The sequence below is a fragment of the Boleophthalmus pectinirostris genome, unplaced genomic scaffold, assembly GCF_026225935.1.
Source record: "Boleophthalmus pectinirostris isolate CB_2022bp ecotype Guang Dong unplaced genomic scaffold, ASM2622593v1 HiC_scaffold_2, whole genome shotgun sequence".
In the NCBI taxonomy this organism is placed as follows: domain Eukaryota; kingdom Metazoa; phylum Chordata; class Actinopteri; order Gobiiformes; family Gobiidae; genus Boleophthalmus; species Boleophthalmus pectinirostris.
The window spans coordinates 39,065,813-39,080,010 of NW_026571152.1; the positions used below are offsets into that span (position 1 = coordinate 39,065,813).

A 14,198-nucleotide genomic window follows, 5' to 3' on the forward strand; every position below is an offset into this window, starting at 1 on the left:
AACATTAGAACATATAGAAAACAGTGTAATATGAGCCGTTTAAAGTTTGACATTGACAATTGTGATCCACTTTTTTTTTTAAATTTGAATAGATGCATCAAGAATTTCGGACTTCCGGTCATTGCGCAATTCATACTGGGAAGGATTTTCCACAAAAGTGAGCATCAAACCACCATGTTTGTTTTCCCAGTGGGATGTGTCTATTGACAAAGCCAGTCTTTTCTAGTCTTTTGAACCATATCACTTTTGTTTCTGGTTCTGATATTGTCATATTTTAGTTTTGGGATTCGGACATTGTAATTGTGTGGATGTTGTATGTCCTAACACCGGGAAACAGCTCAAGAAATTTGTTTGCGAACTCCATAAATGCAAAAGGGACTCAGCTCTGTGTGACTGGAAACCTCCGTTCAAACTGTTTCTCTTCCCAACAGAATAGAAAAATAGTGATGTAGTAAAATAGGCGATGGGCAGGACTGATCCACAGGAAGGACAAAAAAGGTAATCTTTGGCTGCCTAAGAAATCATTCCGAGTTTGCAGCGAACATTTTGGCTACATTCAGACTGCAGCCTGAAGTGACACAAATCAGATTTTTTGGCCCCTATGTGACCTGTATCTGATCTTTTAATGAAAAATGAAAAACTGATACATATCTGATCTTTTGACATGCGACTTCAGTCTGAACGGCCAAAGCGCATTCATCCGACCTACACCTTATCAACAAGCCACAAATGTACACAAACTTTCTTCTTGTCATACAAAATTGTTAATGAACTCCGTGTCACTGAAACAAAACACATCGCTATCCCACCACTCTTGGCTTCATCTCCGCATGCACACGTTCCTTTCAAAGGACTGTCCTACAAAACACCACGGTCAAAAACCTCGTCCTTCTCCTTCTCAATCTCCTCCTTAAAACAAGTAAGTTGTTCATGTTCTGGCTCTGGTACGAGAGGAACTTTTAAATCTCCAGGTGCTCAATGCTCGCGTCCATGTTTGGACAACTTCCGTAAACACAGATCACGCTCGCTGCGGTTGACGTTGTCATGTCTCCAGTGCACATGCGGGACACTTTTGGGGCGTTTAACGTTCACACTGGAGATCACATACAAGTTACATTTAATGGGAAATGTGAACGACCTTGAAGAAACATCGGATTTCACACAAAAAAATCCAGATTGAGCATTAAGCCCTGCAGTCTGAACTAGGGATGTCCCGATCACATTTTTTGCCCCCGAGTCCAAGTCCGAGTCCGAGTTGATTTTAAGTATCTGCCGATATCGAGGCCCAATCCGATACTTCTATAAAAATTATGAAATGAACTGAGTGAAGAATAAGATCCAGGATGTTTGGGGGGGATCAGACTGTATTCATTTCAATTTGTAATATTTGGGCTGAACTTAGTGTGAAAAATCAAATGTCCACAACTTCAATTGTATTAACTTTTCTAACCATTCAAAATCATTGTTGAAAATTTTAACTTTTACCACAGTCTGGTCTTGGAATGTGTAACGTAGTTTACTTAATGAACTGGACAAAACAGGAACCAGACCAGAATCAGATCAGACCTGAGACTCTGCACAATCTACAGTTTGTATATTTGATATTATATGGAAGCCTGTGCATTACATTTGAAACATTTAGGCTCATCTATGAGCTCCAAATAATACAAAATCTTATTTACCAAATAAGAACGAGATGACAGAAGCCCCACAGCCTCTCTCCGCAGCTGCTCCCATTCCCTCGCACCGCCACCACATCCGCAAACCCACAGCAGAGCAACACCGCAGCATCAGTCCCACCGCTCAATAGACGCTTCATGCTTTTCCCACCCTCCCCCCAAAAGCGCCAACTCCACTGGGCAACATGCAAACAAACGCCATCGGCCGCGCAGGTGTGAACACGGGCCACAGAACCACAGGTAACAGCGCCCGAGCACGGCACGGCCCGAAAGCCCCAGCACAAGTGCGCCTCTAGTACAGCAGGCGCTGGGACAGACAGTCGCGCTGACTGGACGTCCCTGAGCAAATCCCGCGCCTCAGTTAAAAAACAAACTGTTGTGTGCTGTGTGTCCTCTGTGCACCGTGTGTTATGTACGTATATTATTTATCCGATACCTGATCGGACCTTAACAGTCGAGTCCAGATCGATTCCGCAGTCACGTGATCGGCACAGATTTCTGGTCACGTGATTGGATCGGGACAACCCTAGTCTAAACGTAGCCTTTGTATGTGGAGCGCCAACAAAGAAAATCCTGTTTGTTAAGCGAGAGGTACAGAAGACAAACAGGCTGAGCTCGCACTTTCTTGTTCTTGTGGTTTTACAGCAACATCACGTCTTGGTCGCTTTGCAGTGGAAGGCATTTTTTTGGTGAACAGCTGGTGCCTTTCACTTTAGCGTTGACTTTTTAAATTCGTAACCGAGGTGGAGTGAGGAATCGGGATTTTACTACGATGGCGACGAGGCAGTGTGCGTTAAGTCGATACAGAACTATAATTTGGGCTTGGCATTTCACTTATAAGCGTTGCCATAGCGATTAGATTTTTGATTTATACATACAAATCAAATATAAACATTCTATTTGCATAAACGGGTAGAATGCGGTTACGTAACTTTGTGCGTCATCGTTGCCATGGAGTTTTCTGTTCTAGAAGCACACTAAATAAAGGTCACTTCAACCCAGACACAACCAGTGTACGCACAGACTCAGCAGAGCTCGCAGATCGCAACGTGTTTTCGGCAATGGATTTCACCGGTTTAAAGCAAACCAACCCCGAAACCAAGTACGAGGTTTTGGGAGTCATCGGAGAGGGCGTTTACGGTACCGTTACCAAGTGCCGTGATCGAGTGACAGGGGAACTTGTCGCTTTAAAATGCCTCAAGGGTGACGGAACCTCCTCCCAAAATTTCCACAGAGAGTTGGAAATGTTGAGTTACATCAAGGAGGGGCTACAGTACCCAGACAGCTTCAACGTGGTCAAACTGGTTGACTGTTTAAACCATGATGGCTGTGGGTCGCTCGCATTTGAGATGTTAGATCTAAGTGTCTACAGACTCTGGCGAAAGATGAGGAGTTTCACGCTGAGCCAAATACGACCAATGGCAAAGCAGCTCCTCATAGCTCTTCATGGTCTGCGTTGTGTCGGTGTCATGCACACCGACATTAAACCAGACAACATTATGCTAGTCAACCAGAAGGAGAGGCCATTCAAAATTAAGTTAATAGATTTTGGATTGGCAAGGCACTCTGAAGAAGTACCAATTGGACTGGTGATGCAGGCAATTTCGTACCGTGCCCCAGAAGTAACTTTGGGTCTTCCACTTTGGGAGGCTGTTGACATGTGGGGTGTGGCTTGCTGTCTCCTTCACTGGTTTGTACGTAGCACAGATTTCAAGGGATTTTCTGAGTTCGACTTCCTGAACAAGATCGTGCATTTCTTTGGGGTTCCCTCAGAGAAGCTGCTGGACGTGGCATTGTGCACGTCAAACTACTTCGTTCAGGAAAACTCCAAGTGGAGACTAAAAACTCTGCAGGAGTTTACGAAGACCACTGGGATTAATCCTAGGATGGCACTTCACAAGCCTTCAGCAACAAACCTGGAGCAGCTTCTTAAAGGTTCTAGAAAGTTTGTCTCCCATCAGGAGGAAAGAGATATGGAGCAGTTTCACGACCTGCTCAGTAAAATGTTGAAAATGGACGCGGAGGAGAGGATCATGCCATCGAAAGCCCTCGATCACCCGTTCATCACCATGGAGCACTTACCTGAAGGTGATGACTACACGAAGGAGGCTCATGAGTTAATGCGTGTCACTGAGGCTGAGTTTGAACCATCACAACTAGAGGCCAACCGAGAAATTGCCGAGATGGATTTAACAGTTCCTAGTCCAGTCAGTGTTTCATCAGATGTCAATACCTGGCATGTTGTCCTCCAAATCCCAAGTCTTTCCATCTCATTTGAATCTACTTGTGGTAGCTACAAATGTACCACTAGCTCTCCAGATGTGAGTTCATTTTGTGGATCTCAGAAGTCCACTAAAGATCCCCGCGCCAATGGAGATACAGGGATTCTAGGGAGCCAGTCAGAAGTTGATCCTTGCAAAATCCAACAAGATCAACTAAACATTGCATTGGAGACAGACACAAAAGACATTTTAGAAAGACTGAAAAAGGAGCTGCCTGATTGCAGAGAGATACTGAAGGACATTGAGAAGCTGTTCCAGGACAGAGAAGCTACAGAAGCTCAGATTAGCCAACTGACTCAGAAAGCCTCCAGGTCCTTCTTCGGCAGGCTGATTCCGAATCGTCTCCGGGTGCTGTTTTCAAGATTATTTAATCTCCGGAAAACAAGAACAAGCAGGACAATCTTCAGGAAACCAAAATGGCTCCAACGGTTTACAGTGTTTACAAGAAGGTCCAACACATCTGGGCCTTCAGAACACTAAACCGACGAGAAGGACATCATCTCTCCTGCGACTTAAGTGACTCAATGCATCATAAAAAACAACAACACTGCTTTAAATAAAATAAAATTTTACTGCAAATTGTAGTGTATTGTTTTTTTCTTGTATCTTAAATAACACATATTACACAAAGTTCCATGAAGATAGACAAATTTAATATCATGCTGAAACATGCTCCACTTGAATGAAAAACATGTTCAGAAAATTATTAGAATGTAATTTTAGCCACAAATCACAGACACAATCTCTGTGCTGAGTCATTGGGAACCAGCTGGAAAATCCTCCTGAATTTTACCCTTTATGAAACTAAATTAGTTAGTCTACTCACATTAAAAAAAAAAAAAAAAAGCCAGTAAAGTTCGACTGTAAAGCCAACTGAACAAGAAAGTGTGAGCTCAGTCTGTTTGTCTTCTGCACCTCTCGCTTAACAATGGGATTTTGCTTTATTGTCGCTCCACATACAAAATGTTCACTGCAAAATCGGGATGATTTAGGCAGTCAAAGGTTTCCTTTTTGGTCCATCACCTTCGCCTTTCACTATTTTTCAATTGCGTTGGGAAGGGAAACAGTTTGAACGGAGGTTTGCAGTCACACAGATCTGATTCCCTTTTTCATTAATGGAGTTCGCAAACAAATTTCTCGAGCCGTTTTCCGGTGTTAGGATCCAACAACCACACAGTTACCATGTCTGAATCCCAAAACTAAAATATGACAATATCAGAACCAGAAACAAAAGTGATATGGTTCAAAAGACTTGAAAAGATCGAGCTTTGACAATAGACGCATCCCACTGGGAAAACAAACATGGCGGTTTGATGCTCACTTTTGTGGAAAATCCTTCCCAGTATGCATTGCACAATGACCGGAAGTCCGAGATTCTTGATGCGTCTATAACGCTCTCAGGAAATTTTAGGGTTGTGCCAGATATGTAAATATGTACTCTTTTTAATTGTATTCTTTGTACAGCATTTTTGAATGTTTAGAAAAGCACTAAATAATGATAATAATAATAATAATAATAATATTCCGCCATAGTCATACATACAGAACCCCCCCAGCGCAATGTTACTACAAAGTATCAATCGAACTATTACTAAACTGTAATTCTTCTCACCTGGCCATATGAACCATAGAGTCCATCACATTGTGTCCCGAGCTGGCGCTGCACTCGAAAAACTTCATCTCGCATTCCTAAAAAGGAGCAAACATTATAACAATTACAGATCTTTATTCATTATTTTTATCAGTGACGCAAACATATAAATGTAGAAACCTTTGCGAGCCGTTCAGCCATCCTCGTCTGCACCTGTCGCTCTTCTTCTTTGTCCGTTTTGTTTCCCAAAAGCATAATGGCGATGTCATCCCCTGCAGCCTCCTGGAAAACAACAACAACGACAAAGCCTGAACTTCAGTGACACCGAAACCATCCTGTCGGGATTCAGAAAAGCTGGAATAATTCTAACTGGAACTGATGCTGAGTCTGACGACAGCGACACAGAAGAGGAAGCGGCGCTCTGTTTACCTCTGGCGGTTGCGGAATTGCCATGGATCTATAATAATTTATTATAGTTCTATGGGAGTTGCTCAGAAGTGACACAGAGGATGAAGAATTGAATGGATTTAGTGATTTGGAGTGAGATGGAGAGTTTGGTAAACTTGTTCTGTTCAGTTGTTTATGTTATAGTGACGTTAACAGTCTGTTGTTCTCTGTTCTATTGTTATTACTAGAACTTGACTTTCAAGAGGAAATGTCGACTCCTGGTCTCTGTTTTTTTGTTGTTTTTTTTCCCCCAAAAAGTGCGACTCATATACGTTTTTTTTTTTTCTTCTTCATTAAGCATTTTTGGCTGGTGTGACTTATACTCTGAAGCGACTTAATAAAAATAACACACAACAGTACAACAACAACTGACTTCAGGAGGTCATATGCAGTATTTTCTGACTTACGTTGATGCTCGTGAGCCACTGTCTGACAGCGGTGAAGCTGCACATGTCTGTGATATCAAACATCACGATCACTCCATCGGCTTTCCGGAAGAACTGTGTGGTGATGCTGCGATACCTGCGAGAAAAACATGAATTAAAACTAAACGTGACATCACAACTGATACTCCGACGTTGATGTCACCAGCTTTCTCTCTGAAAATCTAACTTTTTGTCTGTGTTTGCTAATGTGTGCGCTGTGCCACATTACATTACATAACATTCCTCCCATAGAGATGCATGTGGAACACCCCCAGCATTATGTCACTACAAATTAATGGTCACAAAAATGTTTAGACTCTTACCGCTCCTGTCCGGCTGTGTCCCACATCTGCAGAGCAATTTGGTTGTTGTCCACCGTAATCGTCTTTACACTGTAGTCTATACCTGGATTTACGAACAGAAAGAGTTAGAAAATAGGTATTATAAGTGCCACGTTTACATGAGAGCTTTAATTATGAATAAAAATCATTTGCTTCTGAATAAAACTGAATTCTGCTTTAAAAAGCCATGTAAACACTTAATCCCTAATGAAAATTATTATTCAGAATTAACCTTAATTCAGTGGTTGTTTTATTCAGATTTTAAAGCTGAATTAATTTATTCTTCGATCATGTAAACGTTTATTCTTCTTAAAAATAATTGCGGTCGTTCAGTTCATGCTCGTTGTATCGCCCTTCGATCCGGCTCCACCAGTCCTGACTTCGGACTTTCATCCACGTCTCTTTGGATTTGTGAGCGGGATGCGGGAGTGGGCTGAGGTAGAGCAGCCGTTGACTCAGTTTGTCTTCTTCCTTCCTTCTCCGACACTCTTCCCTTCTCCTCCTCAGCTGACAGACGTAAAGCGTGATGAGAGAATTCTCCAGCTGCTGCGCAATTATCATCGGAATGACCACGAAAAAAGTTTGGATCATGTTTGTGTCCGTGGCGTAACGACAAACAGAGATGACAGAAAAGCCGGTAGCAGCTGAAGTGTGTGTTTTCTTCCAGTTGACGTAAATACGTTCGTGTCTCTGTCCAGTCAGAACCTCCCCCGACCCCAGACGCTGAGCGGAATTAAATAAAGGCGATTTAACGTGTTTTCCATGTAAACCTCAATTCAGAATTAATATGTCCATGTAAACTTGAAGAAGAATATTTTATTTCTGAACTATTTAATTCAGCACAATTAATGGCCAATATAACATAACATACAGTGCATTATTTGATACGTACCCACTGTGGCAGAGGAATCCGGGTGGAAGCAGTCGTCACAAAACCTCTTGAGCAGTGAGGTCTTTCCTACACTTGAGTTTCCAACGATTATGATTTTAAACAGACGATCTGGGGGAGAGGAGCTGCCTTCCTCCTGAAAAACACACAAAAAATGTTTTAAAAAGATTGTTCTAGGGTTGAAATGTAATTAACAAACTTTTTCGTTGACTAAAGGCATGCTCTGCTCTCATTTATAAAGTGTGAGTATTTACAAAAATATTGCCGGGATGTGACTTTCCATGTTAAGTTTTATATGAAAACTTTACACAGAAATAAATGGTAAATGTTTTTATAAAATGCCTTACCACCTTCAAGTTACGCAAAAAGTTTTACATGAAGGAAACACTCACCCATTCACACACAGCAGTGACACTGTGGGTGAGGGGGTTCAGTGTCTTGCCCAAGGACACTGCCAACCTGTGGGTCAATGGATCTGACCGCTCAACCAATGACTCCTACAGTCCTTCGCATTTCTGTTGCTGTTGTCTTTTTCTAATAAAATTCTCAGTTGATTAATAAAATAATACAAATAAGTTATACTAATAAGTGAGGCTGTGCAATTGATTGAATTTTGATTGCGAGGTTTCATCAAGTTGAAACGATAAACCTTAACAACGTTTCCCACAATAAACAACATTTCTTAAATAAATAACATTTATTGTGGGATTTTTTTTTATATAAACAAGTATATATAAGTATATTTATTAAATTTTTTAAATATAGATATTATAGAACAGCTGGATATATAGTTTATTTTGGATACATTTATGTTTATCTATGCCTTATTTCATGTTCAAAGTATATTTTATTCATTTTATGTTTTATACTTCGCAAAACTGCTCTAAAGTACATATTTGTAGCCTATATTTATTTTTAGTTTGAAAGTTTTGCATAAATGAATTAGTGTTTTGTTTTGTTTTTGAGAGAAATGCTGAATAAATGCATCATGTAACTAAAAAACAATCGTTTGAATAATCGTGATTTCAATATTGACCAAAATAATTGTGATAATAATTTTTTCCATAATCGAGCAGCCCTAGTAATAAGTGACCGAAGACAAACAGCCTCATAATTTTAGTCGAGCTGTTATCACACTCACGTTTAGACTCGTCTCTTTGCCCACAGGTTGTCCTCTCGGAGACATCGGCGTCTCAGTGTCTCTCGGCTGTGGAATGATCTCACTCATGGTCAGGTCCATGTTCTCCTCCTCTCCCTCGCTGCACTCCTTCAGAGGGCTCTGCACCTGGCAGTTCTGCAGCAGGTGCGGCAGGTGATCTTCCTCTATGGAGATGATTCTTTGGAAATGTCCTCGAGGAGCTTCTGAGGAGACACTGCCCAACCTCGCGGCGGCGCCCGTCTCATCTTCACTGCAATAAAGATTAAAGATAGGAACAGAGAAAAGGGAGTTAAATAATGTAAATAGCAAAGTAACTGTTGCTGCTGGTTCAATCAGTATATGCAAAACTAATTATTACCACATGTGTCTGTCTGTACTCATTTATTTATATTGTTTGTCAGTCTTCGTATTGTTGTTTTGCTTTGTTTTGTCACTATGTGGTGTCTTAAAACTTAAAAATAAAAATAAATAAAAAATCTACAAAAAACAAAAACAAAACTTATCAGGCAGCAGGAGCATAAAACTGCATAAGGAAGTGGCCGGTGAGTGTCACGTCACAAATAGCGTTCGGCTCCAGTCAAATGAAGCTTAATGAGGCTTCCGGTTATCGGAGCGAATGTTCCAAATTCAAAATAGTGAAATAAAAACACCAGGATCATGTAGAGCAGTGATAATATTAATACAATACAATATATAATATGCAATGTCAGTTTATATACAATCTGTGGCCACAATCAACACTGGGGACAGTTCTGAGGAGGACCCACAGCCAAAACATGTCAAAGTAAATACATTTCACTAATAAACTCTCTGAATAAACAAAATCAGAGATTAACTATTTACTTAGATGAAAATGAACATTAAAAAAAAGCAAATATGAGATGGTTGTTTTACTTTCTGAAGACGTCTGAAGAGGAGCCTTTTGGAGACTGAGAGTAAGAAGACGTCCGTAAAGAACCGGTGCTTTTCTTTGGTTTCTGTTAAAGAAATAACACTTACTACACATGGCATTTGTATAATAATCTGCGTATTTTCTGCACAAACCTGAAAACTGATGTCTCTCTCATCTCGTAAATATTTGTTCATTTCTCTGTAAAAAAAAAAGTAAAAAGCAACACAAATTAAAGACAGTCATTCTGGGTTCCAAAAATATGAGTTTTTATGAAGTTGAGGTGGATTATTCAGGTCCTATATTATGGAAAATTTACACTTCAGAGCTACAAGTCACGTTAAAATGCAGTTACCTCCCCAAAAACAAACCTGGAGTTGTGTTTTGTTTCATTCACACATTTGTTTGAGTTTGAGTACTGCTTTATTTTTAGTCTATCTACATCTCCAAAGCTCAAAACGCTCTGTTCCACCTCGTTTCCATCGTGTTTTCTGTTTGAGAGTTTGAGGATTTGGGCGTGAAACGTGTGTGAATAAAACAAAACACAACTCCAGGTCTGTTTGTGATGATGGGCGCTTTTAATAGTAAAGAAAATGCGCTGTATTTTGTGTTTGCTTCGTTTCGTTGGTCTCACCTCATCAGGTCGAGCTGTTTCAGTAAACTGGCTCGCTCCCGTTGAAGTCCTTCAGTCAGTGTGTACATTTCCCTGTTATGATAAAAAAAAAAAAAAAAAAAAAAAAAACAGACTTAGACCTTCTTATTTTCAGCCTCGGAGAGTTACTTTGGGTTCTGAAATGTGTTTGAAATTTGCTCTGATTGGGCAAAATGGACCACGGTGTGCAGTTAGTCCGTGAGTCTCCAACCTGTAACTCGGGAGGTACTAGTCGCTTTCCTCCACCCCCTTCTATGTATTGTGGATAATAAGTAAAATGTTATTAATTACCATTGTAAGGTCTAAGTTGATGCACCAATAAACAGTGTTGGGAAGGTGACTTTTAAAATGTAATCCCCTACAGATTACAGATTACATATCCCAGAATGTAGTTTGTAACGTAATCCATTAAATTACTTAAAGTGAGTAAAGTAATCTGAAATACTTTGGATTACTTGAATTGCTGTAGAGAAGCAAAGACAAGGAAATCGTAACATAAGATGTTTTATCTGCTTAAAGAAAATGAAAAACCCAGACTTTACTTAACCGTATTAAAAATATTATTGATAGAAGAGGAGGAGACACGTCAGCGCAGCATGATTTAGTCCTGTTTTAGTCCTGTTAAATCCTGGTTTAGTCCTGGTTTAGTCCTGTTTTACTCCTAGTTTAGTCCTGCTTTTAGTCCTGGTTTAGTCCTGGTTTAGATCTAGTTTAGATCTAGTTTTAGTCCTGGTTTAGTCCTGTTTTAGATCTAATTTAGACCTGGTTTTAGTCCTGGTTGAGTTTCTGGCAATAAATGAAATTACCGAAAAAAAAAAAAAGGGGGGGATATAGCCCAAAACAGGAAAACAGGAAAATACCGCCATGTAATCCATTTATTTTAACAAAGTAACTGTAATCCAATTACCACTCACTGAAACAGTAATTGTAACTGAATACAGTTACTCATAATTTGTTCTCTGATTACATAACTCTGGTACATGTAATCTGTTACTCCCCAACACTGCTAATAAATGAATAATGGTTTACGTTTTATAAGCATCTAACTGTTCCCAATCTAAGGCTCGCCGTGCTGTTCATATTTACTGTTTCTTTGCTGAAACTGACAGCTCTCAGGCATTTTTGTTTTGTAAAAGTAGCTCACTGGAGAAAAAAGGTTGACATAAGTAATGAGGAAGAGAGAATTATTTTTGGGCCCATGTGGCAATGAACTAGCCAGACTGGAGTTACCTAGTGCCTCCACTCAATTTCATTTCTCTCCAGCGACTAGATCATTAATCAGAATACACTAGATGGTTCGCAAAAATCCCGGAAGTGCGAATTCGAGCACCAGCCAATCAGCGAAGAGTCATATATTTTGTGTTGTCAACGTTTCACGAGATCGAGGATTTAAAGCCGGAACAAAGAGAATGTTTGGTGAATTTTATCAAGGAGAAAGACGTTATTGTCCTTCTTCCTACTGGATTTGGGAAAAGCTTAATATACCAGTTATCCTCGTTAGCGGCGCATTACATACGTCACGACCAAATAGCAGCGATTGGTTAAATGATGAAAAGTACCCGCCTACTGTCGAGCGAACGAAATCTAAGGCTGCGAGGTCAGACGGTTTGTACGAAGTGAAACGAAGTAAAACCGGTTGATGAATCAGACTAGTTCGGGTGCAGGAGGAGACACAGCAGCAGGTCGCAGCATTCACTCTGTTTCTGTGCTTTGTCTTCATTTTTGTGAGAACAAAAAATCCAAATTCACACAGATATGTAGTAGTGAAAGGAATAAGCACAGAAATACTTGCTCAACTGAGGACAGGATATTCTGATAGAATGCTGATCCAAAATGATGATAATATATTCGCTGATACACTGGCGCTCTCTTGTGTCAGAACTGTACATTGCAGATCGTGACAAGAAATATCGCAACCCAGTCTTTGAAATGCGGCCCTCAGATAAATTTTTCTTGGCCCTCAGGCTTCCAGGTGAATTGGCCCAAATGACCTTGCATCAATTAAAAAAATAATGTTTTACTGCAAGTTTTTTGAAAATCTACCTTGATAAAGCTAACATTTAATATTTATTGTGTGGTTTTAAGGATCTTAGCATGATTAAAGACTGATGGCTCATTCTCACGTGTTAAACATGCACACATTTCAATTATTCCCTATATTTAGCATCAGTCTACGGCCCTCGATCAGCCCTCTGCTTTGTCTGTGTTTAGATATGTGGCCCTTGATGAAAAAAGTTTGGACACCCCTGCTCTACTCAATGCTAGTTTAGTTCGACATTTTGAACAGCTAGAATTCAGTTTTAGACAGCTTGTACAGAGAAACAAAAAATGTGTCTCAGCTGATGAATCAGGCTACCAATGAACACGATGCCATCTTGGATTCCCCTTCTGATTTTCTTCTGTGTCTGTGACCTGCGGGTTCAGACTCACATCTCCTTCTCCTCGTGTAACCGTGTCGACTGCATCTGCAGCATCAGCAGCTGCTCCTGGGCCAGACTCAGCTCCTGCGACGTGTGCTCCAACTCCCGCTGAAGCTCCTCGTTCGTCTGTTTTAACTTCACGTTCTCCTCTTTGGTCTCGTGCTGTTCACTGTGGAGGTCCTGACACTGGAGCTCCAGCTACAAACAGAAAAAAAACATGAATACAGGATGAGAAACGGTTCATCAATAATTAAATGAGAGGTGGACATACAGTAAAATAAAAGAAAAAATACTTAATGAAAAAGGAAGAAAGAGCAAATCAGCAAACATAAGAATACAAGTGTAATGTTTGAATATTATTATTATTATTATTAATATTACAGCCGTAACTTGTATAGAAATGCATGCAGGAGTCAACAACCATAAAGCATTAGAACAAAAACTAAACCACTCCAGAAAAGTTAAAGTCGTAAGAGGAAAAATACATTTCCAGCGGAGGATCTGCTGCCTCCTCCTCCATGGAAATGTTATTGCTTTGTCTAGAATGTTCCCCAGTCTAGATTAAACCTGTCTATCACAAGGGACACAAGCAGGTTACAGCACTACCCTACATTACAATTCAGATCTGTGGAAAGGCGCTCATATCCACAGAAGGAACGATTGTATTTTTGAGCAATAGAAACACCAGTAATGTATAAATACAGGCTGGATATGTTTAATGTCACACCATGGAACATTCCAGGCAAAGTAATAACATCACGGAGACAAAAAGGTAGCGGACCCTCCACTAGAAAAGTTGCGCAGTGCACCTTTAAACACATTTCGGAACTTCATCAGGACTTAGCTAGAATCTTAATTTTGATTCTAGCTACAGTAAGTCCTGATGAAGACTGTGTATGGTCAAATCAACCAATTAAATAAAGGCCTTTTAACTAACCTCATGGGACTTTTACTTTTCTGTAGTGTCTGTCTTTAATTTTTTTATGATTGATATATAACTGAATAGATTTTTTCGTACACCCCTAAGAGATCAGGTCTATGAGAACGAGAAGATAAATCCTAATATATACATTTCACGGTTCAGTTTCCAATTTTGGCTTCACAATTGTTTTTATATTTTTAACACAAATAAAGAACCAGAGAAAAAAGAGATTCAGTTGTTCAAACACATTTTTTGTTTCTCTGTAAAATCATTCAAACATTCACAAAGATGCACTGTTTGAAACTCATCTCTAGCTGTTCTAAATGTCAAACTAAACTAGCATTGAGTAGAGCTTTGTTTTCCAAAGACTGGGTCACGATGTTTTTTGTCACAGTCTGCATGTTGATCTGCAATATACAGTTCTGACACATGAGGGCGCCAGTGTGTCAGCAAATATATTATCGTCATTCTGGATCAGCATTTCGTCAGAATCTCCTGTCCT

The 14,198-nt window shown here is 40.1% G+C and overlaps 1 protein-coding gene across 1 annotated transcript in view; it reads right to left on the reverse strand.

The window, feature by feature from the left end:
* cracr2aa (calcium release activated channel regulator 2Aa) overlaps positions 1–14,198 on the reverse strand; it is a 39,232-nt gene that overhangs the window by 5,654 nt on the left and 19,380 nt on the right. The window contains exons 8-17 of the mRNA XM_055155121.1: positions 12,785–12,972; positions 10,337–10,408; positions 9,858–9,903; positions 9,708–9,790; positions 8,796–9,063; positions 7,658–7,790; positions 6,748–6,829; positions 6,407–6,521; positions 5,733–5,834; positions 5,574–5,650 (exon numbers count right to left, since the gene is read on the reverse strand). Of these exons, the coding sequence (XP_055011096.1) occupies positions 5,574–5,650; positions 5,733–5,834; positions 6,407–6,521; positions 6,748–6,829; positions 7,658–7,790; positions 8,796–9,063; positions 9,708–9,790; positions 9,858–9,903; positions 10,337–10,408; positions 12,785–12,972 (1,166 nt within the window). The remainder of the gene's footprint in view (positions 1–5,573; positions 5,651–5,732; positions 5,835–6,406; positions 6,522–6,747; positions 6,830–7,657; positions 7,791–8,795; positions 9,064–9,707; positions 9,791–9,857; positions 9,904–10,336; positions 10,409–12,784; positions 12,973–14,198) is intronic.